This window comes from Oryzias latipes, chromosome 12 (genome assembly GCF_002234675.1).
Source record: "Oryzias latipes chromosome 12, ASM223467v1".
NCBI lineage: Eukaryota > Metazoa > Chordata > Actinopteri > Beloniformes > Adrianichthyidae > Oryzias > Oryzias latipes.
The window spans coordinates 9,258,809-9,283,790 of record NC_019870.2 but is presented as its reverse complement, the minus strand read 5'-3'; the positions used below and the strand labels follow the sequence as shown (position 1 = coordinate 9,283,790).

The window sequence follows — 24,982 nt, the reverse complement described above, 5'->3', positions numbered from 1 at the left end:
TAATCAAATTGATTTTTTTGGGTTTACATTTACCTTGCTGTGGAGGCTTTTCCCCTTCTGGCTCGTTGACTTCCTGTTTCTCTTCCTCCACCTCTTCCTCCTCCTCCTCCTCCAGTTCTTCCTCCTCCATCACCGGCTCCTCCTCTTCGTCGTCTTCTTCCTCCCCCTCCTCCTCTTTGAAGCAGTCCTCCACCTCCTCTCCATCAATCATGCCCTCCATAATGTCCATTGCCTCCTCTTCGTCCTCAATCTCCTCAACCTCTTCCTCCTCTTCTTCCTCCTGGGGGTCTTGTCCACCCATGGCCATCCCCATGAGGTCCAGCTCGTCTTCCTCATCCTCTGTGCTGTTGCCATGTTCTTTCAGCATCTCCAGCATGTCCAGGTTGACGCGAACCATCAGCTCAAAGTTGCGAATAACCTGATCAAAAACAGAAGACCCCATTTTTATTTTGATGCTTTCTTTTTCTTTTACCCTCATATTAATTATTCATCTCTTAGATTGTAGCTTAACAAATTATCAAAGGGTTATTTTGCACCACTCTTTAGTTTCAAAATCATTTGGTGGTAATTCTTTTAGAACGATGAAAACACAATTTTAACACCATGCTCACTACTTTTTTATGACATCACTCAATTGCAGAAGTAAAAACCTATAATAAATGTGAAGTTTTTAGAAATACTTTTTCTAAATCCAGTGTGTTTTGATTATGAAAACCTGGATGATTTCTAGTATACTTGTGTTCTTGAACGTGCGTCACACGTCCGGTGTGAACGGAGCTTCGCTCGGTCCAGCTCTCACATACAGGCAATGACTCTGACTGACAGACTGGTCCTGACCTTGTGCTCGGTACGTAGGTGCTCCTCCACCTGGCTCTGCCGGCTGCTGTCGTAGTAGCAGAGCTGGCACTTGTAGGGCCGGATCTCCTCGTGCTTCTGCAGATGCAGCTGCAGGGCCTGGTCGCTGGAGCACGTGAAGGTGCATTTGTGGCAGCGGAACACCAAACCCCGGAGATGGCGGGAGAGCTTGGAGCGGCTGAACTCCAGGGGGGCAACACGCTCCTCTGATGACGGGAGGATAGGGAAAAGTCAAGTCAAAACAAGTCGAATGTGAAGAAAAACTGAATATAATAAATATGTGTTCCCCTCCTGTTAAAGATATTAGATCTGTAGAATGATTTAAATACAGAGATTCCTATTTGCAGAGTGTTTTGGATCACAGAAAATACCATAACGAAACAAGAAACAGATGATTCCCAGGTTTCAAAATAAAATGATTTTGAAATCTACACACAATAAAAACAGATGCATAACCATATCTAGATAGAAACTACTGTTTATGCAATTTATAAAATCATTTTACCATATTTCCTTTAATCTAATAGTTTGGTTGATCTAAAGGTTTGACTATATCCTCACATGGAACAGGAAGCAGGTTAGCATGAAAGGAAATTTCCAGAGCATACCTCTGTGCAGAACTATGTGGTCTATCATGTTGCTCTTGTGTTTGGTGTGGTACAGGCAGAGAGGACAGCGCAGGTCATCGGGAAGCTCTTGCGGTGCATTGTTGTTGTTGTTGTTGTGACCGGCTTCAACGTGCACGATGAAGGTATTACTGCAACACACGTGGACAGCGAGCGGGCGTTATTAATGATACCGTCAGTACCAACAGAGCAGAAGTTTTTCCTTACTTGTTGCAGGTGAAAAAGGAGCAGTCTTTGCACTTGAAGAGCTTCTTCCCGCCGTGGCGGTCCCGGTAGTGCCGGCGCAGACTCTGCATGTAGCCCGAGCTGAACTCGCAGAACTCACATGTGAGGACGCCGTCGGGGGCTGCCAGGCCGCCGAGTTTGGAGCAGGAAGACATTTGACTGCGGGAGGCCAGTTTGTAGTGATTCAACTGCTGACAAACATCAGCTGGCTCCTGGTATGTCGAATCTGGAAAAAAAGAAAAGATTCTTCTGATGAATAATTGTTGGTTTGTAAACCATCAAAATAGAAACTTTTTCCTAGGAAATAAGTGTAAACTAGCCAGTGAATTGATCAATTTCAGATTCATTAAATTTTTTCCCCGTGACACAGTTTGGTTAATTTATTTTCAAATTTCCATTTAAATTTTCACACAGAACAAACTTATGCCATTAAAATAATTGATTTTTACATTACAAACAAACAAAAACAAAAAGCAGCTTTCTATTTTTAGTGATACAAAAATTGACAACAGAACAAAATAGAGGATTTCTTTAACCTTTTTGACACCTTATAAAAATATCGACGGGAAATTGTAAAAATTCATGTTCATTTTTACTTTACAGAGAAGATTTTTAACCTTCATTTACATAATTTAGAACATGTAATTATCAGGTGTTTGCTTCATTCACATTATTAAATATTTATTCTCAGAAATGTAAATTTATGACCAAAGTTTCAGCTTTAATTTATAAAATGTTTTATCTTTTTCTTTAAAGTATTTCCATGAGCAGAAAAGAACTTAAAATTAGCCTTTTATACAACTACTGACTGGAATTAAGGTAAAATAAAAAAAAGCGGTGTGCTTTGAGAAAACTACCCTTTCTATAATACCCCTGTGAGTTTTTGGCAGTTCACCCATTGCAGGTCGCATCCGTGGATCAATTCCATTAACGTGGCAGCATCTGAACCATCAGCAGTAATCCAGATTCTCTGGACCGCGCTGCAGTTCCTGAGCAGCACAGCCTCAGAAGATACTGCAGCTTTTTACCAGCACTGCTTTCAAACCTCTCGTCACCAAAGGTTTCTCATCTGAAAGCTCATTTTTGCTGCCTTTATTTTTTTTTTTCCAGCATTCTTCAAAGCTTTGGAGTTCAAACCAGGCTGTCTGGCTCAGTCACTGACATCAAATTCTCTCCATTCGTTGACATGACCGGGATCTAAAAGGTTGTAGCACATATTAGCAGGATTTCTCTATCGTCCAAATGCCAAACAGCATTGGTTGATGGGTTGAATCCATACATGTATGTGCAACCCATGTTAGATCAAAGGGCATCAGCAGATGAAGCACGCCTCTGCTCCCTCCAGTTCTTCTCACTCTTTTACTCAGGATATCAGTGAGTAAGCTCATATTCTCACCCTACTTTGAGCTTCTAAAGCATCAATAAACTAACCACAGTGACACCGGCGTCTACCCATGTGAAAAACGCTCCAATCAGCAGTTGAAGTCGGGTAATTGGAGGGCTGGCAAGCGAGGAAAAGTGCCTCTTTTTTGTTAAAAAAAAACAAAAAAACACACAGGTCACAGAAACTCTTCAGGGCTTTCTAAATTCTTCCATTTAAAGGCCTCAGCTTTTTATTTAAAATGCTCAACTCTTAGCCTCAGAGCTATGAGGTGGAAACTATCATCTACTGCATTTACAAAACAAGCATTACAGTTTAAACTTAAAGAATTCATGTTGTAAAGGAAGATTTTTCCTCTGAAAAAAGAAATTTTTCCTAAAACCCGCATTGATATCATTGCTTGGAAAACCAGAATCAAACAGTCTTCCTCTTCTCAGCACGACGAGAACAAAAACCTGCTATGTTTGAACTGCAGAAATTCAGCTAGAGGTAGCTCGTTTGGCAGAGCAGAGAGACATTCAATATGTCAGCTCTGCTCTCTCTCAATGCTTCATTTGTCTCGGTGGAGCACAGCTGACAGTGGTGGTTGGTGCACAGAGGAATGCTTCCCAGTTTCAGCTTCAGGGAAGATTCCACAGCTCCAGTAGCAAAGGTGACAGCTGCTGCCAAGATCAGTGCGCGAGCCGCAGCTGCGGCGCCTCGAAAACACCTAAACCGTGGCATGGCGTCAGGAGGAGTCCTGCCGGCCAACGGGGAAGGTGCCTCCCTGTCTAAACAAAGGTGTCACAATCAACACTAAAGACACGGTTTGGTCAAATCTGAGTCTGTTAAAGCTCTGAAAACAAGCTTTTATATTAACCTCATACTGACTCTTAAGAACAATTATTCAGTTAAATGCCTCTTTGGGTTTATTACACTGTGACATCACATAATAACAACAAAATAGTCTTGATAATTGGAGCTCTCTAGTTTTCGCTTAGTTCGGACTCAAACCTCAAATGGATGTTTATTTCCCGTCTAACCTGCCGTACTGTGGGAGAACACTGCGGTTGATTGTACCGTCTGAGAGCATGGGGGTCTGCTCCATGCTGGCGATCATTCGGGAGGTCCTGAGGGCGGCGTGCGCGGCCTGGGAGGCGGCCCGGAGCTTGTGGAGGGTCAAGGCCTCGCCGTGGTCCCTCAGGGAGTGCTCCTTCAGCTGACTGATGGTCATGGTGGAGAACGGGCAGGACAAGCACTTGTACGTGTGCTGCTCACCTGCAGCAAGAAGAGCAAGTCACTTTATCTGACTTATAAAAGAGCAAAAAAGGGTCAAATAAAAGAAAACTATCAGGGATCAGTGAAGTCAAAATCCTTCAAACTATTTATGTTAGAAAGGTACCACATAGCATTTGCACAAAAGACTTTCACGCCCCTACGGCACACGACTGCAGCTGATCTATGAAGATCCATCCACTAACTGGTTTCGTTTTGTGTGTTTTAAAGAGATTGACATCATGAAGCTTCCTGTTTCTGTTGTGTGTTCTTGCTCTAGCTCTAAATCAAAGAAGCAATCTGAGGAATAAGCCAATAACTCCAAATCTGATTCCTCCATCACATGACGTTATCAAAAAGGCTGCATAGAACTCTAGTGTTTTTGCAGTCAGAACAAGCTGTCCGTATAAGGAAGTGAAGAGAAACTCCAACATTTAAAGTCAGCTGAGTTTATAAAGCTGAAATAAATTCTGAATTCATCTTTATTTCCATAATCCAGCACAGAATTATACATTTTGATGATTAATTAAACAATGTTTAGGGTTTAAAATCAATAGACTGTTTGATTTTAACAATATTAGCTTCACTTTTTTTTTTTTAAAACAGTATTTATGTGATAATTGCTTTTTCTAAATGTGTTTCGGAAGAAAATGTGAGGAAAAATGCTTCCTCAATTTATATTTTAAATCAAATTCTCATAAAATTGTATGAGTTGACAAAGACGTGACACCTTTTTTTAAACGTTTTTTTTGTTTTATTTTTTATTTTCTTGTTGATAAAATGTTTTTTTTTTTACCCGTGTGAGCCTTTAGCAGGTGGCTCTTCAAGCGACTGGCGTAGGCAGATTTAAAGGGGCAGAACTTGCACTTGAAGGGCTTGTGGTGCCCGTGGTGAGTCTGCATATGTCTGTCCAGGCTGCCAAGACACAAGAAGAAAAGAGGAAGAAAAATGTGACAAAGATATATATATATAAAAAGGACATTTGATTAAAGGGAAAAAAGGAGAGAAGTGGAAGATGATGGCAGCTTCTGAAGCAGCGTTCAGTCTCAACAAACTGAAGGCAAACTGACTACAGAACAAAGAGACAAAGAGGTGAACCTCACAATCTACCCACAATCCCCTGCAGGGAATGAGAGTGTTTGCGCCTGCAGGGACGGGAGCTGTGTTTTTAATGCCAGCCTTCTAGGTGGCATGGGAATGCGGCTTCTTTCTGGGTCAGGGCACATACAGTACAGAGGGATTACACCTGGGAGCTCAGAGGAGATGAGGATTCTCTCTTCTCCTCTGAGCTCAGTGTCTTTGCGATGGATAAAACAAATCAGGCATCCAAAATGTCTGCCTGGCTGCAATGTTTGCCTTTCTCTGCTAGCGGGGAGGAAATCTCGGAGAAGATTGGAGATTGGAGGGGATTGAGACGAGGTAAACAGTAAAAGGTGTCAAACGGCGCTCTGAACAAAATGAGTTCAACATCCAGGCGATTTGGGGAACAGCTGGTGAACGATGGGTCCGGTGTGGAAGGGGGAGGGATGGAAAAACCTGGGCTACATATTCAGTATTTTTCGTACCATCCATCTGTGTTTTATAGAAGCCATGTTCACTGAGCGCGCTCTATGCAACTTACTTGTGCCTGAAAGGTGACACAAACTGGCAGTACTGGCAGCTGTACTTGTCCTCTCTGCTGAACAGTGCCATGGCGGAGTGGCTCCTCTCATGTGACCTCAGACCCTGCATGGACATGAAGACACGGTCGCACTGAGCGCACGCGTGACCGCCCGCCGCCAAACGTAGCTTGAGCTGGTTGTCTGAAACTGCGGCCCGCGCTGCGGCCACCAGGGCCGCCGATTTCCCCTCAATAGAGTCCGTTTCCTGATCCAACGTTTCCACAGCAACAGGAAGGCCGCCACTGTCACCACCAGACGCTGGGGAGTATGGTGAGCCCATCGTGGAGGCTCCGGGTCTTTCAAGGCCATCGACTTCAGCTGCTTCCTCTCCATCCAGGTCACCGTTGGTCAGGTTCTTTAAAGGCAGCATTAGGGGGACGTCACTGACTTCCTGCTGCAAAACAAAGACAAGTTCACCAACTTGTCTTTGAACACTCTGGTTCCGAGTTAAAACCTTTTATATTATCATTATGATAATATTATAACACTGTTGATAAACAATCTCCACAAACTTCAGAAAGTGCAGTTTGGTCATTGGTTACGCTCTAACTCAAGCTCTGATTTTTTTAAAGAAGTTTTTTCTTCTTTTCGAAGATAAAACATTCATTTTTACAGCCTTTGCTGTCTGTGGCTGGATGGATGATGGATGGATGGATGGATGGATGGATGGATGGATGGATGGATGGATGGATGGATGGATGGGTTGATTAATATATGAAGAGATGTTTAGATGGATCGAGGCTTGATGGATGGATGAATGTTTAGATGGACAGAAGTTTGAATGGATGGACATTTAGGATGTTTGATGGAAGTTTAGATGGACAGAAAGATGGATGGATGAATTAATGACAGTTTACATGGAGGGAAGGATTGATGAATGAATTGATGGAAGATGAAGAGATGGATGGATTTTTAGATGGAAGTATGGATGAATGGATGGATGAATTTTGGATGATAGTAGATGAATTAATAGATGAACTGATAGAAGATGAATAGATGGATGGATGTTTAGATGGTAGGATGGATGTATAGTGGATGATAGATGAATGGATAGATGGATGGACAGATGAACTGATCGAAGACGAATAGATAGATGGATGGATGGATGGATGGATGGATGCAGGAATTGATGGTAGATATACAAGTGGATGGATGTTTAGATGGATGGATAAATGAATTGATAGTATATGAATCGATGAATGGAGGTTTAGACGGATGGATAATTGATTTTATATTATATCATTAGATGGAAGGATGGATAAAAGGATGGATGAATAGTGGATGACAGTAGATGAATGGATAGATGGATTGAAAAATGAATTGATAGTAGATGAACAGATGAATGAATGTTTATATAGATGGATGGGTTGGATGGATGTATTTTTGAGTGGTTAAACCTGAATGAAGACTGAGGTGTTTTGGAAAAGTTGTAATTGAATTGGAAAATAAATTGAAGATGGATTTTTTTAAAGTAGAATAAACTAAATCAGACTTTAGAAATAATAAACGTGACTGAACTGAGATGTTGTAGTAGAATTTTTAGCATAGATACTACTTTTTATTTCTCAGTCAACTATTTTGCAACAAGACAAAATCAAGTCAAAATGACAAAAAAAAGTGCCTGAAAACTCGATTACATCTCAAGTTTGATCATTTTGTACTATTAGGAGGAAGCTTTAAACATAGCATAGATCAGCTGGCAAACAAGACCTCTCCTTCTTATTAAACTACCCTCATGGGGGGGAGGGGGGCACAGGCAGATCTCTGCAGCCCGACAGAAAACCACTACGACTTTACCATCCTGCCTGGAGAAAGAGAAGTCCGCTGTGGAAGTACCTGAGCCTGCACTTCATGCAGCCATAAATAGGACGTGGCTTCTATAGGTCCAACTACTCTGTCCCTGTCAACCTGCCATTTACTCTTTCCTTAAGGAAACCAGTGCAGTCTGATGAAAAAACACTTCAACTAAGACAAACTTTATAAACAAATACATTAGTTTTACTCTGGATGAAGATTTCTTCTGGTAGAACTGTTGTACTAGATGAAAAAAACCTTTGGTTAGAATTGTTAATAAAGTGAACTTCTAACGGCCCTTTCAACGTTTTCATCTAAAACTCAAAGCAAGGGGTTGTGTAATGGAAGAACTTTGTCTCAAAAGTTGTTCCTACAGGAACACCCACTACAGCCACAGAGGTTTTTCTCCTCTGCTGGAGTTATGGTTTCCCCCTTCAGCCCATCCTCCACAGCACTGCCACAGGAAGCTCACAGGACAGACTTGTCCAAAATGGTCAGCAGTAATAAGCACAATGAGAAGCAGAACTCCAATCTATGAGAACAGAGCAGAGGGAAGGCTTTCCAACCCACAGACTGTTTAGATTTCAATGACTTCATTGCTAATTTTGGGAGAAAATGCAAACTGCTTCATTTTTGACTTTGTTTTTTATTTATTTATCATTTTTTACCTAATCTATCTTTTAAAGAATCACACAGATGAAAATCCTGTTTTTGGTGTTTTTACCATGTACTTTTAGCACTTACCTCATGATGGAAAACATAAATAAAGAGAATTAAGCTTCAATAAATACATTTCTGTGTATTTCTTTATTCAAATCGTTGTGATTTAAGAGGAGACGAAAAAATGCAGATAGAAAAAGCTTGTAGCTGTGATATAGAGGCTACTAAGTTCCCTAAGTAGAGGCTACTAAGTATTGTTATTTTTATTATTATTTCCTCATCTTTATTCTTTCATGGTCCACATATGTATGGACCATTGTTACTAACTTGTCTCTTTTGTTTTCACACGGATGTTCTTGCGTTTTTGTTTGTTTGTCTCCTCTATGGCAGACAGAAGGAGGTGTCTTCCTGTCAGAGCAGGTTCTCCTCCACAGTTATCCAAACCTCTGCTCAGTAAAGGGATGTGCTCTAAAGATTATTTTATCTAATCTGTTGGTCAACACATTTAGAACAATTTGGTCTCAATTTTTAATCCTGTTTTAGTTTCCCATGCTTTCACTAAAACAACCCTTGTTGTAAAATTGAGTTTCGTGACACAACAAATCCTCACCAGAATCCCAAAACTGAACAAACATTTGACCCCTTAAGACCTGGTGTCCACATGGGGGGCAAAACACCAGAATGGAAGGCCATTACAAATAAATGATTACAAATATCAGTTTTATTATTAAAATGTTTTTTTATTTTAGTCAAAAAGATTTCTTTTGCTATTTTTTGTAGTGCTTAAAGAGGCTTGTGCTGATGATTTATTAATCTTTGTCAATCATTAGACTAATATTAACTCAAAATCTGTAGGGGGCCAAGTGTAAGACAAAGCTTTTGCTAGGTGCGCAGCTTCCCCCCTTTGCTCCCCGGTAGCCCTACCCCTGCATACCAAACAAGAACTTGATTCTTAAGAGGTTAAAATTGACGTATTTTCTATTCTAAAAGCTGTTAAAGGTGCTATAAAGTAAGTCAACCCACATCAGTTAGAAAATTAGGCAAAAAGAGTTCAAACTATTGTTGCAGTTTAATGGCTTTAGTGATAAATGTATAAAAACCTGCAGATATGAGCAGAAAGTCCACAAAGCTGCTAGCTTATGTCATTTATGTGCATCTGCCTAAAAGGCACTACAGAATAATAGGAAGTAGTGCTTTAAACACATAAATGTACTTTGGTGGAATGTATGTTTTCATGTAACATCCACCCTGGTGCAAAAAGAAAACTGTGTTTTCTTGTGTTTAAAAAAGTACAAATTAGCTTCCAAACCTTGATCTGCCCCTCCTTGACCTCTCCATACTGGACATGTTTCCTTAGGTGGTTGCAGATTGCCCGGAGGGTCGGGTGAATTTCAATGCAAAAGTTGCACCTGTACCCCACCGGTGTTTTACCTAAAGGAGATTCCTGAAGACAGAAAATAAAACATTTGTTCGTCCTTTAAATAAGCAAATAAAAATGATTTGCAATAGCAAAATAAAATGGTATTTTCTCCATACGTTGTCTCTATTTTCAGTTTTCCAATATGGGTTCAATATCTGTCAGATTAAAATGTTAAAGCTATCAAACTTTTAAAACACTAGGCAAGCTCTAGCTTTTTAGGATAGTTTTAGTTGAAAACCCGATTTCTCAGTCATTTCAGTAAATAGAACCTTTTCATGCTCACCTTGTCTAGTTTGTGGTCCAGCAACTCGGTTTTCTGTTTGCTTATAAGCTGTCTCCGTCTCTCCTGCCTCATGGCTCTCTTCTGGAATTCCTCGTTGTGGTTCAGAAGATGTTTGGCCAGATCAGGGAGAGCCAGGAACTTCAGTTCACAGTGAGAACATTGGTATAAATCCTCGTTTTCGTCCTCCGGATCAGACGACACCAGGAAGTCTCTCCTTAAGTCTGCATTGTGATGGTCATTATAGTGCATAGAGAGGAGCTGGCCGGTGCGAAAGGATAACTTGAAGCATTTTAGACATTTGAACGGCAGCCAGTCATTATCCGTCTCCTGCTCTGGCTCAAACGGAACCTCCAGGATTTCCTTGTCTTCCTCCGCAGATGCGCTGTCATCTTTATCCGGCTCTTTGGCGTAAATGACGGTGAAATAGCGGCCAAGCTTGCTAGCGTGCTGCTTTTTGGGGAAGACGCCCGGGTGGCGTTTAATGTAGTGGGAGACGATGCTCTTCCTGCTGAAGGCTTGGAAGCCGCAGAGATTGCAGCGTCGGCTCTCTATAGCCAAGCGCAGATCTTCGCTCATTTCTGAACTTGCCCCTTCGGAGGACATTGGCGCTAGCACTTTACAGGGCTTTTCGCTAATCGTCTTTGAAGCAGCCAGACAATGAGTGTAATATGCGTCGATGTCGTGTCGCTTTTGGTAGTGGGCTGCCAAGCCTTTGCGTATGGGGTTAGTGTATGAACACAGAGCACATTTGAAGACGTTGTTTTTGCCCTCTGGCTGAGCGCGCACGTTGTTGTGTTTAATGCGGTAGTGGCGCGCGATGCCCTTCCTGGTGGAGCAGAAGTACTTGCAGAGCTGACACTTGAACACGGCGTGCTTCTCTGTTTTATTGATGGGTAACTGAGACAGGGCGAAGTCCAGCTCGCTTACCTCCTGAACTTGTACCGTTGACGTGTTGCCGACGCTGCACTCTGCCACTGGCTCCGTGTCTTTGCACTGGGTGAAGTGTGTCATGGATGCCGTGAACATGTCCGAGGCGGACTGATTGTGGTATTTCTCATAATGGATTTTGAGTTTCTCCAGCGTCCCGTGAGTGTACGGACACATTTTACACCTGTACGCACCATAGCCTTGCCTCTGGGTTTTGAACTTATCATCTCCATCGTGCAGCTCCGTGATCTGTTCTATGTCATCCGCAAAGTCTTCAGCGGTGACTTTCACCAGTGGGTGTCTTTTCTGGTAATGGGTGAGGACGCCGTGGATGCGAGAGTTCACGTAAGGACAGTGGCGGCATTTGTACACGGAGCTGGGGTTGATGTCTGCCTCCTGTGCAAAATCTGCAGCTTTTACTTTCATGCCCGGGTGCTTTTTCCCGTAGTGGGTGAGGAGGCCATGGAGGCTGTTATATTCCGACAGACATACAGTGCATTGGTAAGGATTATTGGAGATGGAGAGGCGTGGGTGGGAGGGATGAGCAGTGCTTTCTTGAGGTGAAGTGTCAATGACAAGAGCTCCGTCATCATCAATAACCTGGCAATTCAGAGATTCGTGTTCCTTGGCAACCTGCTGGTGGATGTTCTCGTCTGAGCCGTTTCCTTTGATGATATCCAGTAGCACTGATTCGTCCTCTTTGATAGCCCAGGGGTGGACAGCTTGGTAGTGACTGGTGATGTCCCATATAGAGCACGCCTCAAAGGCACAGTCTTTGCATTTGTAATGTTTGCCCTCCATGCTGCCCCCTTGCTGGGTGGTTTCAGGCCCGGCCCACAGTTTACTGGCCATGTAGGCGTAGTCTACGTTGTGTTCCGGGTGGCGTTTTTGGTAGTGGAGCAGCAGGCCCTGGGGCTCAGAATGGGAGTATATGCACCACTCACAGTGATAGCCCGCCTCCAGAATGCCGTCCTGGTAAGCCCAGTGTAAAATGGTCATAGCTGTTGCCTTCACAGTGGGGTGCTCCTTCTTCAGGTGCTTCTTCAGGGCATAAACGTAGGGGGATGTAAAGGAACAGTGTCTGCACTTAAGGGAGCGTAGAGGTGCCGCGTTTTCAGGGTCTGATGGCGCTGAGGTAGCAGCAGACGAGGCACTGCCTGCCTGGACCATCTGAGCACGCTCGCGTTGGCTCCTCACCACTGCGGTGTGGCGACGCACGAGGTCGGCATTGGCCTTCGTCTCCCTGTGCTTCTTCTGGTAGTGAATGAGAACTCCTTTGACGGTGCGGTTGCCGTAATCACAGTGCTGACAGAAAAAGAGCTCGTCCTTTCCTTTATCACTGCCGCCTGGTTTGGGACTGGAATTACTGGAGCCATCGTAGCCGTTATTTTGAAGCTGCTTCAAAAACTGCTTAGGAGCTGCTATCTGCAAATCATCCATCAGCTTAATAAGGGCTGGGGTGGGAGGGCCGTGTTTGATGTACTTAGCCGTCACCTTCACCTCTGGGTGGCGTTTCTGATAATGGACCAGGACCCCAACAACAGATCTGTTGCTGTAGACGCAGTGTTTACAGTAGTACATGTCTTCGTCAGAGCCGTACAGCGCTGCACTCTGCCGTTTGGCCGTGGTGGACATGCTGGGGCTGAAAGAGGAGTTGGCTACGGGCTGCGACTGATCCACAGAGATCACTTTCATGGTTTTCTGGATACGAAAATACGAAGCTTTTTGCTCCGGGTGCTTCTTCTGGTAGTGGACCAGCACCGAGTGCATGTTGGGGCTGGCGAAGGAGCACACATCACAGTCATACAATACCACATTGCCACTTGCAGACTCCTTGAGAGACTCGGCCTCAGAGCTGGCTTCAGGGGAGCGTGGGACAGACTTGAGCACTGGGCTGGAGGAAGACCTGGGCCCCGGTGAGGACGAATTAAAATTCTTGGGGCCGGAGTTTAAAATTTCTCTCAGAGTTTGTGACTCCCCCGATTTGTGAGTCTGCTCGACGATGTAGCTGGAGAAGATCATGGCGTTGTTAATTTTGACGGTGGGATGCATTCTTTGGTAATGGGGCATCAGGCTCCTGACGTTGGGGCTAGTGTATGAGCAAAAGCGGCACATGTATAACAGGTGTGGCTGGTTGAAGTTGAGCACGTTGCTCGCCTCGGGGTGGTGATCCATGTAGTGTTGATGCAAATCATTATAATTGGTGTATTCGATGTAGCACTCCAAGCAGCGGAAGACTGCGCTCTGATCTTCTGGGTCCAGGATGTACTTAAAGCTAAACTTTATATAAGGGTGCATCCTCTGGTAATGGGTGCTGACGCTTCGAGCCGACTTGTTGTGGTAATCACAGTGTTTACAGTAGAAGCGTGTAGTTCCAGGCTCATCTGAGTAGTCCATGGTATCCTGGAGCGCGTGGTCGCTCGGATCAACCGACATGTTTTCGCCGTCGTCGGAGAGCATGAGGGATATGGGAATGCTCCTAGGCTTTGACTTGGGGTTACTTTTTCTTTTCCCTATTCTGACTCCTTCGTGAGAGGACGCACCCTCCACCGCAAGAAGCTGATGAGTGTTGTAGGCAAAGATTTTGTTGTTGTCATAGTTTCGGCCTTCGTCAGCACTGGCACTATTTTCTCCAGCATCCTCATCTTCCATGTCATCCAGATTTATAATCATGTCTTGCTGGCTTTGGCTTATCTTACTTTGAAGGTTGCTGGCAATTTCATCGATTCTGGTCCTCTTTTTCACCGAGGACAAATCCAGAGGCAAGTCATTAATGGACTTCCTGGCTCGTTTCCCTGATACTAAGGGTTTTTTGGTGGCAAGTCCCAAAATGGGTGTCTGTGTTTTTTGCACAAAGATCGGAGAAGCTTCCACCTCTGAATCCGTGTTGTCTGTAATCTGGCTTTCAAAGACAGATGAATCTAGGTCATCACAGTAGGAATGCTTATGCTGCTGGTGGACCCTCAGACCTTTCAGAGTCGTGGTGGAGAAACTGCAGAGGGTGCAGCGATGGGGGTTCTGCTGGTCATTTGGCGTGCTGGTTGCCTTTTTTCCGTTCACTCTGGTGCTGATGCTCCCGCCGTTAACCGACTCCGTGGCGCCATCATTCGGAGGCTCCGGACTGTCACCCGTGAGGTCTAAGGTCTCTAAATCTGAGGGGCTGTGGGTCTGCTTGTGTGTGCCGAGCTTCAAGGGGCTGGTGCAAATGAAAGGGCATTCGTCACACTTGTACACGGTGGCCTTCCCGGAAAGGTGGATGTTTTCGATGTGGCGGGAAATGCTCCGCCTGTGCATGGTGAGGAAGGAGCAGAAGGGGCACTGGAAACGGTTCATGTACTTTCTGAAGGGTATTCCTTTTGTTTCCAGTAATTTGTTGTCGTCGTCTGTTAACAGCTGCTTTGCATCTGCAGACAGCGTTCCGGTGTAGCTGGGATCATCCATGTCCAGCTCTTCATCGTCGTCTTCCAAGCTGCTCCTAGAGTCCTCGTCGTTGGCTAAGTTTGTGTTGATGACACAGTTGGTCGAGACAAACCTTTTGGACAAAATGGACGAACCTGTGCTGTTGGGCGTTGCAGCGCTTATGTGTGTGTACTGGATGTTTGCGATGTCTGCTGTTGCGTTTTCCAACATTTTCTCAGGAGTTGGACCCGTTGAGTCCTCCTTTCCAGCACAGCTGACCTTCGATGTGGTTGGGCTTTCTGCAGACGAGGGAGTGTCGGGTTTGGGTGAAGGAGCCCCTGCCTCCTCTTCCAGTTTTGCACCGCTGGAAACCACGTTGACCTTATCACTGTGCTCTTTAGCCACATGATCAGTCCAGCTGTCTTTCTGATCAGTCTGATAGTCGCACCACTCGCAGGGGAACGTTCCCTTCACATTTTCCGAGTCCAGTTTCTCCTCAGCAACAGCGCCCCCCGCGTCATCTCCAGCGGTGTTCGAGGGAGCTTTATGACACATCAACTGGTGTTTCAGCACCCTTGCTTGGTATTTTGACTTGTATGTGCAATGTTCACAAAAATACCCCTTTGAGTTGGGCACTTTGACAGTGTCTCTGGGCTGCTTAGCACTCGTGTCTGAATCTTGCTCCACGACATTATGCACCTTTCTGGTGTGGTTTCTCAAAAACCCCTTTGATCTGAAGTAACGGACGCAGAACTTGCACTGGAAAAACGACGGGTGGCTTTCAGCAGTCGATCTGGCTGATGCTTGGCTGGGGCTCTGCGTGGAGCTGGGGCCTAAACAAAAACAAATGACAACAAACACATTGAGAAAAGAAAGAAATATCAGCCTTTTAAAACATTATCTTCCCATTTTCAACCACCGCTGTGATTTAAAGCAGACAAAGAAGAGTTTCTTAATCCTCAAAAAAATAACAGCAATATCTGATTAATGTGGCACACATACTCATTCCAGCTTTAGCGGGCGTGTAATCCTTGTCATCCTTATCCGCATATTCCTCCACTTCCTCCTCGTCCCCGTTCTCGTCCCGCACAGAATCCGACTCGTCTGCATCGGCAGGCTGCAGGAAAGCGGTGTGCACTTCCTGAATGTGGTTCTTCAAGTCATCATAGGAGTCGGCGCGGAAGTCACAGCCATCGCACTGCAGTGCCTCCATCACAGAAAAGAGGACAGGCTCCCTGGAAAATCAGGGAAATCTGGAAGAAAAGGAGAAGAAAAGGTTTTTTTCATACACATATTTACCCGGCATTAAAGAAAGCATTGTCTCATCTGTGTCGTCTCAGGATTTTAACATGAATGAGCGTTAATTACTGAAGAGAATTTGGACAAATGAACAGCGTTTTAAGGATAATCGTGGGATTTTAAGACATGTTTGTAATGTTTTCTTCATTAAAAACATGTTTGAATAAAAAAAATCTGCAGTTGCATTTAAACTGTCTAATGTTCTTTTTTTTTCTTCTAGGATGTAAGAAATGACAAAAATTAATTACTGTAAGGATCTAACTTAGGCTTGTCCTCCAAAGTAACCATGCAAAGACATCTTTTTCTTTTTACTTAATGAGATTGATTAAAAAAAGAGTACAAATATAAAGCTATAAACACAGTTGTTTCTTTTTAGAAAACTCCTAAATGCTGGAGTTATCTGTGGACTTTGCTGCACAGGAGTCAGGAGCATTCAGCAGATGCTGCAGGTTCCATCATTTCAAGAACAACAGAGGGACTGAGGAGGGATTATGGCTCCATTCGTCCCATTTTTATTACCTTGGGATAAGCAACAGCTGGAGAGCAGCTCAGCATTTAGCATGGAGTCTATACTAAATAGTAAATTCTAAATCCCATCAGATTGCATTAAATGCCCTGAAGTCTGAACAAATCGACTAAGAAATGAAAGCGTTTTTTCCTTTGTGCAACGGGCATTAGCAGAACAGAAGCTCATGTTCTGACGTTCATTTGAAATCCTTTTTTTTTTGTGCTAGACTTATTTAAACCATTGACTGTATATGAGAACTGGACTGAGTGTTGCGTCAACCATAGGAACTGTCTTCCGGCTCCAATTCAGTCGGCACGTTGGAGTCAGACATTGCCACTTAGCAGTGATTGGTCTGAGTCAACATTTCTAGGGTAACCACTCTTGCCAATCAGGAGTGAGCTTGTTAGGAAGCCACACCTCTACCACTTGAAAGTGGGCTCCGGAGAATCTGTCAATCAAACATTTTGAATGTTGGACGTGGGGCTCAGCGAGGACCACCTAGTTTTATTGAGGCATCTGATTGTACACTCAGTCCAGTTCTCGTATACAGTCAATGGATGAAACATAGGAAAAATGAAAATGGAACCGGTCGGTTGGACTTTGGAGTATTTCTTTCTTGGAAAATTATAAATTTTGTAATTAAATTTTAAAAAGCTGAGTTTGAGAAGTCAATTTTATAGAAACTCATGAGCAAAAGTGTCATTTCCAAAGCAGCTCAAGTCAGAAATCCTTTAAGGAGGGTCTAGAATATTCTAAGGCAGCAGGAAGTCTTTGGTAACTGGGAAGGTTTAGAGTAAACAAGAACTAAAAGGCACGGAGAAGGAACCTCAAAGCAACCAGATCATCACCTCAGATGTCAACATGTGGATCAGTGCGAGAGGTTTTGGAAACAGAGGCTAAGTCAGAGGAGCCAGGGGTGTGTTTGCAGATCAGAGCAGCGGTATTAGCCAGTGAGTGCTGTTGGCAAATATAGAAAACGCAGAGATAAGAGGACAATGGAAGCTAGCACCTCCTGTCCTTCTGCTTATCACAATTCAGAATAGGAAAGGTCGCATATTTGATCTCCAAATGGATATGAATATTTCATAGATGTGGTGCCAAAAGCTCGAGAAGCGTGAAAAAACATAAAATGACCCCGAATGACCTCACCAGAACGTACTTGAGTCATAAGTTTGACCTTTGAACCCGCAACAGCTTAAGCCAGAGCAGAGATATGAGAGCAGGAGGTGCTTTCAAAGTCAAAATCCAGTCAGAGACAGTTGGGATTGGCTCCCACACCCAACTGGTCTGACTACTGCAGATCTGCACATGAGCCTGCCAAGCTGCCTGCATGTCCCTGAGCAACCAGGAGGTCCATTGTTGCGTGGGTTCAGGTTACAGCCTCTCCACGTTGCCCCACCCTTCTGCCCTCCTGGTAGTTCACTGCTGCTGTGAACACAGTTGCCTTCAAACACTAGGTTCCTCGTCATGGATGTGGAGAAAATCCTTCTGGAAAGTAGATGAACGGAAGGATTAGAGAGAAAAAAGGGCCGTCCCACACAAGCCCCATCTGTTTTGTAGTTGTCTTCTCAGCCTGCAAGTCTCTGCTACACCAAGTAAACGGGTGCTTTCATCTCGTCAGACAGCTGCTGAGCTGCTCAGATCCTCCTCTGAGTCAAGCTCCAAGGGCAGCCATTTTAGGAGCCTGCATAGGTGTTCAGTCAGCACACAACATGGACCCACAGATCTGATCCTCAAAAAGGCTGGCAGAGCCGAAATCTATCCGCCAGATGTACGGCGCTCAAACCCCCGGGCCCGCACGGCTCAGCAGAACACATCTCCCTCTGCTTTCTCGGGGACGTAATCTCACACATCAGGAGATTTACAGAGAAAACGCCGGATCCTCCTTTCCCAGGAAGCTGAAGGGAACAGGCCGGACGCGCCGCCACAGAGAGGAGATAGAGCGAAGACGCTCGGTTGATGCTGCCAAGTACGCTCCACGAGGGGGTCTAAAAATGCGAGGCATGTCTGAACTTCTTTATCTCAGGGCTCTGCAGCCCCGAGGAGAAGAAGACGAGAGGAGAGGCAAAAAAAAGGAGGGGGAAGGGAGGCTTGGAGGAGAAGAAAGCGCGAGAAGGAGCCACCTGGAAGACCTGGAGTTCAAAGAGACGCGAGGACACAAAGCCATCAAACTGGGCTCCCCAGATTCCAAAGTCTACAGACGTTTGTTAATCACCAACCGGTCTCTCTGCATCAGCCAGATCTGCTGGCAGTCACACCCTCTCCTCAAACCGCCTGACAGCAGCTGCTGCGTCTGAAAGAGGGTCTTTGAATAAGCCAGCATTAAGCTGATTAGTAGGACAGAGGTTTTGTCCTCAACTGTTGGTCGGAGCGACCATCTCCCACCATCTGAAAGAGAGAGAGGGAAAAAGCTGCCAAACCATTCGGCGACACAACGCTGACCATTCATCCCGCTAACGTGACAGGAAGTCCATCGTGTCGCTCCTAAATGTCCCCAATAATTAATAACCCAGCGATTTCTGAAGAACCTCTGCAGCAATTACAGCAGGTAGCCTCTGGAATTGATTTTTTTTCTTTTTCTGAGATGAGACGACAACATGGAAGCCAATCGATGCATTTTGGTGAAAGAGAAGTTATTAAAAAACATAGAATTTAAGAGAACTCCATCCATCCATCCATCCATCTTCAGAACCTGCTGAATTCCTTTCAGGGTCACATGGTTGCTGGAGCCTATCCCAGCAACTGTTGGGCAAACGTGGGGTCCTCCCTGAACAGGGCTCCAGTCTGTTGTGGGGTCACACGCTCGTCTAAGAGACCACTTCCGATGAAAAGTCTATGTAAACAGACGTATGTGCACGCTTTGGACTTCCGTGTTTAAAACTCTAGTGTTTACGCGCTGTTGACGTGTTTTTAGGTCCGCTTGGGCTCAGAACATGCCGCCAATGAACATGCGTGAAAGGTTAAAGGTTGACCAATTAGGGGCTCAGATTTGGTAGTGACCTATGGATGGCTGCCTTTTCAAAACCCTGAAGCTCCAACCATTTGAAAATTGATCATGGAGGAGAAATTAATAATTGGGCTTTGTGCCCAGCTGGAATCATGCACACGCATTGGGCGCCCTCTAGAACGTGCCGCACATGCCCGGTGTGAGCGTGGCTTCACAAACTCACACCCATGAGGTCATTAACCACGTTTTAGAGCAGGCTGGAATACCCATAGAAAACTCACGCATGCACAGGAGAACATGCAAACTCCACACAGAAGAGACCCAGCTGGGATTTGGACCAGCACCATCTGACTGTGAGGTGAAAGCACAAACCACTACACCACTGTGCAGCCCAAAACAAAGAAATGCTGAAGAAATTGACGCTTCAGACATGAGTGAACCCAACCGAGTGAACAATCCACTAAAGTTTGCAGAGCATCAAAGCTTATTGTTACCTTTAAGATCTAGACTCATTCCTGGCTCAGAAGTTGCCTAAAACTGAAGATCTGATGCCTGTAAAGTGGAAAATCAGGTCAAACTTTGCCTTTGTCTGCCCAACAGTGACGTTTATGCGTCCCCCAGAGACGAGATGGCCGCCGCTAAAAACAAACAGGTTGATGAGCGACGGCCTGAGTAAATATCTGCAGCTCTGATAGGCAGCTTTGGTCAGGAATACCAAAGACAGGGCTTTAATTTTTACCCAAAGCCCCTATGCCCATACTGTTTTCAGGCATACTCTTAAGAGCTGATGGGAAATGTATGCGTCAAAGAGGATTTCAGTGTTAAAGGCTTTTAAGTCTTATCAGACAAGACGTAAGGATAAATTAGCATTTCTGTTGGAAAACTGTCGTAATGTTCTGTAACATGGAGAAAAAGGCGTTGCTTTAGTTTCCACCTCTGCCAGTGTGTTCTTTTTTTTTTAAATAAAAATATATTTTAAATTACGTCAGTATTTTGTATTTTTATACTGTAGGTACCAAGAAAACTGTTAAAAAATATAGATTTTTACACTAAAAAGGATCAACGTGCAGAAAAATGCAGATGTCTACATTGCTGATTGACTGTAGATGATTGACAGCCCTCAGCTATAGATGACTTATAAAAGAAAAGATTTTCAAAATTATAAATCTAAAGTGAAAAGATTTTTCTGTAAGGAAATGCTCCAGGGAAAAGAACTGTTCCGTAAACTGACTAACTTGTCTAACGGTGCAGTTTCATTTGAACTAAACTAAACAGTCAGCCCCAAAACCTGTTTGGGTTAGAGAATTTCAAAATAAAAGTCTGCAAGAACAGCAAATTGAATTCTTGACTTTTAATTTTTTTATTGGCCGTAATGTTTAAAAAAAATTGTATTTTAAATTTCTTTGTGTTTTCTCTTTTCTTGGTTTTGACTAAACTTTGCATCCTGATTTGAATAGATTTGCTTGTACGACTGGAAATCCGACCATTTCCAGCTGGAGTGAAGGTTGTCTCTTCTCGTTTGAAGCTGGACTGGTTTCAGCGATGAGTGTGCAGGCTTTGTTTGCTTCTTGTGACATGTCCGTGTAGACTCTGCTTGGAATAATGGCGGTCCTGACTCAGCAGAAGCTTCCAGCAGGTGTGCAGCAGCAGCAGGATAGATTCTGCTCCGTCTTTGCACTTTTTCCTCGACTTCTACAGCTGCTTTAAGAGACTAATGTCCTATTGATGTTTTAGACACTCAGGACTTGGAAGCAGGAAGACATCTTTTGATGATACTTTCCTCCTTTGTGGGTGTCAATCAACTTTCCTCCTCCCTAAGTCCGACTTGCAGAGAGAAGTGATCCAAAGATTCAACTTAGACAATTCTGGAATATTCTGAACACCGAATAGTTTTAAATTCAAGCCTCAAAATCTGATTTACAAGCCCCAGCAAGTCAATAGGAGGCCTGATGTCACACTGAACTTAAGATCAAACATTTATCCAACCTCTGCTGAAAAACACACAGTTCAAATATGTTCATATTTTGAAGGATAAAATGAAATTCTGTCTAATTAAAATCAAAATATTCTAGAAATTATTTTATTTTTGAGAAAAAAATTTTTAAACATCACAACTTTAATGAATATTTGTAGAAAAACTAAAAGGACATATTTTTTGGGAACAATATTTAACAAAACATTAAAACTATAACGGAGCTATCTAGGTTTTGTTAAAGTTTTCTTTAAAAAAATTAAAGTTCAAGCTTTTTATCTTTTAATTAATCAATTATTTTATTTTTATTTTAAATATTTGGTTTCTTATTTATTTCTTTGCCACCTGTTGCACAATTTTAAGTTTTTATAACCTGGTTTTCTCTGAATCTAGAGTTTTTTAAATCTCTTTTTATAGTTTTTTTTTCTTTTAAGTTTTGGATTTTACAAGAGAAATAATAAATTAGGCCATAATCTGCTACCCATTTAGATTTGTGTATTGTTATTTTTACTTAGGTGGTATTTTATTATTTGCACTTAAATCAATAAATATAAGGTTATTCAATTATAGAGGATCAAATCAAACTTAATAAAATAAAGATCTATGAGAAGCTTTTATCTTGGCTTCACATTTCTTAATTTAAGTTTTTATAATAAAAAAATCTTTTATAGATTTAGTTTTAAAAGGAAGGGTTTTTTAACAACTGTTGACTGATTTCTGGAGTCAATGATGAGGTGGAAAAAACATATCGATGTATTAAACTATGCTGACATTAATCCTAAAAACCTGTTTTCCCATAAATCAAGAAAATATGATTATTGAAATATAGATTGGCTCCTTTCTTGTTAAAGTTGCCAGTTTATGATTTTTAAAATGTATGATTTTCAAGCTAAATGTGCATGAATCTGTCCCTAACAAGGATGATCGAAAAACAGCATAAAGAACAACCTTAAAGAGGTGTTCAAGTTTTGAAAAGAATATTTAATCTCTTACGATGTGAAATCGCTCCATTGTGTTGGATGTATTACTGACTGTCGGGGTTAAAGGGTCACGAGGACCAAACAGTTCTAGGGGGCTCTCTGAGGATTACAAAGACTGGGGAGTTCATTCAATGACAACATACTTACACAGGCTTTTCCTCTGATTGCATTTTCACAGCAGAAAGCAACGTTGAAGTGATGTAACAGCCAGCCGGTGGGTGGTACAAAAAAAGAAAAGTGCCCACTGAACATCAGATCAGTAAATCCTGACATAAATGTCGCTCCGATCCTCTGTCTCCTTACAATCCCTTCCTCTGAAATAAAATGTCTTCTTATGGCTAAAAGTCTGTTGTATTTAAGTTTTAGAACCATTAACTCTGTATCCCAGTTTCTTTATAGATGGATCTGCTTTTACACACCTCTAGGATTAACTCTTCAACACCAGAACTTTATCTCCACTTTTGACGTTCTTTGAACTCTTTGACTCTTTATGCCATTAACGACGGATTCTAAACGTCACAGTTATGAAGTGCTTCTGCTTTTAGCATAAAGCAGCGGATTCTGCTGTCTCTTCCAGAACCTCTTGGAATTACGTTAGTTGCCAAATGGTTGAAGAGTTACCGTAATTCAAAGAGTGTCTTTTATTTTGCTGTAGTCGGTGACGGCTTTGGCGTTAAAGGGTTAAACCAAGATGACCACATCCTCTGGTGTTGAAAGGAACTATAAAACTCCGATGGATGAATCTTTAATCCAGATTAAAGGTTACCAAAGAGGAGGTTGAATATTGACAGTGAAATTCAAATTTAGCGCCTATGAGCTAATGAGGACGTTTTAAGATAAATGTGAATTCCCTCGCTACTCCCAGATCAGTGCACCATATAGGGTGTTTGCCTCTAAACTGAGCCCAGGCAAATTTCCCAGAAGTCTCAGCAAAAAATCTGTGATTCAATACTCACTAGATTTAGGGAGCCAGTTTAGCTCGTGCTGGTTTGCGGCGCCTTCCGTCCGTGAAACCCGGGTTCGACTCCGGGCTGCTCCCTGTTCCCTTCTCTACCTCTGCCGGTTCCAAGCCCGGTTTGAGAAGGTTGCGTCAGGAAGGGCATCCGGCGTAAAACATTGCCAAATTTACCATGCGACTTGTTCGCTGTGGCGATCCCTGATGGGAGAAGCCGAAAGTGGAAGAAGAATACTCACTAGATTGGCCAATCTAGACCGCAATGAATTGGGTTTGGACGATTCGTCATTTGAAAAAAAAAAGTGTGCAATATTTTTTTTGATAAATCATCCAAGTTTTTATCATCAGATCAAAAAATAGTTGTCGTAATATGTTCATATATAACATGTTTTGTTATATTTGGTGTTTAAGAAAAAAAAATAGTGAACAAGTGTTCGAATTGTGTTAAAATCCAGGTCACTCCACACTATATGGGGGATGGGGAGTAGTGAGGGAATTCGGACACAGCTTTACAGTCCTGCTAACTTGATGGGTTGAATTGCGTTAACAAGTGGAAGGAGAGTTGGGTTTGAAGATTCAAGTTTGATCCCCAGCAGGTCCAGTCAGCCACACAGCGGTTGGATGTGCTGTTAACGCTGTGGTGTTAAATACCGCGCGCCACTTTAAGGTCTGGTGGAGTTCACGTTCCGGTGAGTTGGGGCTCACCAATGGCCCTTTCACAATAAGAGTGCACTTTCAGAAACTTTTTACCAGACATTCTGCATTATTTATGAAGCAAAAACAAAGTGAAAAGTCCGGGAAAACTACACACGACTAAAGCAACAGCAAAAAAAAAAGGTTAAAAATGAGCATGGGGGATCGAACACTATGATGGCAACCATGAATGTTGCAAGCCAAGATGGTGTCAGGACTAAAGAGTCAACTGAGTCACTCCTTCCATACTTGAGGAAAAACCTTGAACCACTCATCACAACAGAGCGTTTACCCTCAACAAATCTGTCCTCACATCTACAAACAAGCCATCACCTGAAGAACCTTCAACGCACTTCTCTACACGTCTTATTGGACAAACAAAGTTGAGTAGAAAAAGTCGTGCACATAAATAGCACCAAATAAGAAGAAATACATTTTTTAATCTTAAAAAAACCCCAAAGTCAAATTGTTGACCTGCTCTTGATGATCAATTTGATGGTTAATTAAGCTTTTCCCTCTCTTATAATTCCATGACAGCATTTGAGTGAAGTAGCAGCTAGTGATCTAACTTAACGCCTAATTATTATTCCATATTTTAGCAGAACGACAAGCCCGAGTGCTTTAAAAAGACCACAGAACATGTAACATGTCATCACATATTACCGAAGCAAAGCCAAGCCGATTTAAAATACAAGATTTGTTACACAACGCTGTTCGAGCAACAGACAAGACTGGATGGTTTATACAAACCAAGTATAATTCAGGGGGTCAGATTTCTTACAGCAACATATCATGTCACCACAGTTTATGTTAGCCAGAGGAAAAGCACTGCAGTCGAAGAAAAAAACGCCATTGAGGTTGGAATGGAACCATGAAAAACACCGATTTTCTCCAAGCTTAACCTTGCTGAACAGGTGGTGTGACTCTCCCTGGATTAGGCTTTATTGCACAAAAAAAGTTGAGGTCCAATTGTGTCTCTTTGCTGCGCTAGTCTGACAGGAAAGAGGAGAGGTGAAAGTGCAACCATCTATCTAAAAATAGGAGAATTTAATGTTTGTTTGCCTCCGACGATCAAAGGATGAAGCCCCGGTTTCCTTTGAAAGGGACCTCAAAACAAAGACTTCCATCTACTTCTGCACACTT

General features: G+C 43.1%; 1 protein-coding gene across 5 annotated transcripts in view; it reads right to left on the bottom strand.

Annotated features, from left to right (window-relative positions):
• znf462 (zinc finger protein 462) overlaps positions 1–24,982 on the bottom strand; it is a 40,852-nt gene that overhangs the window by 3,337 nt on the left and 12,533 nt on the right. The window contains exons 1-11 of one of the 5 annotated variants that reach the window (XM_011481599.3): positions 17,452–18,749; positions 15,488–15,738; positions 10,160–15,318; positions 9,766–9,900; positions 5,963–6,396; positions 5,138–5,256; positions 4,147–4,344; positions 1,689–1,932; positions 1,464–1,612; positions 838–1,061; positions 34–418 (exon numbers count right to left, since the gene is read on the bottom strand). In XM_011481599.3, coding sequence (XP_011479901.1) covers positions 34–418; positions 838–1,061; positions 1,464–1,612; positions 1,689–1,932; positions 4,147–4,344; positions 5,138–5,256; positions 5,963–6,396; positions 9,766–9,900; positions 10,160–15,318; positions 15,488–15,698 — 7,258 coding nt within the window. In that variant the 5' untranslated portion in view covers positions 15,699–15,738; positions 17,452–18,749. Of the gene's footprint in view, positions 1–33; positions 419–837; positions 1,062–1,463; positions 1,613–1,688; positions 1,933–2,797; positions 3,858–4,146; positions 4,345–5,137; positions 5,257–5,962; positions 6,397–9,765; positions 9,901–10,159; positions 15,319–15,487; positions 15,739–17,451; positions 18,750–24,982 lie in introns of those variants that run through there. The other 4 variants (XM_011481598.3, XM_011481600.3, XM_020707583.1 and 1 more) reach the window with 4 other exon arrangements.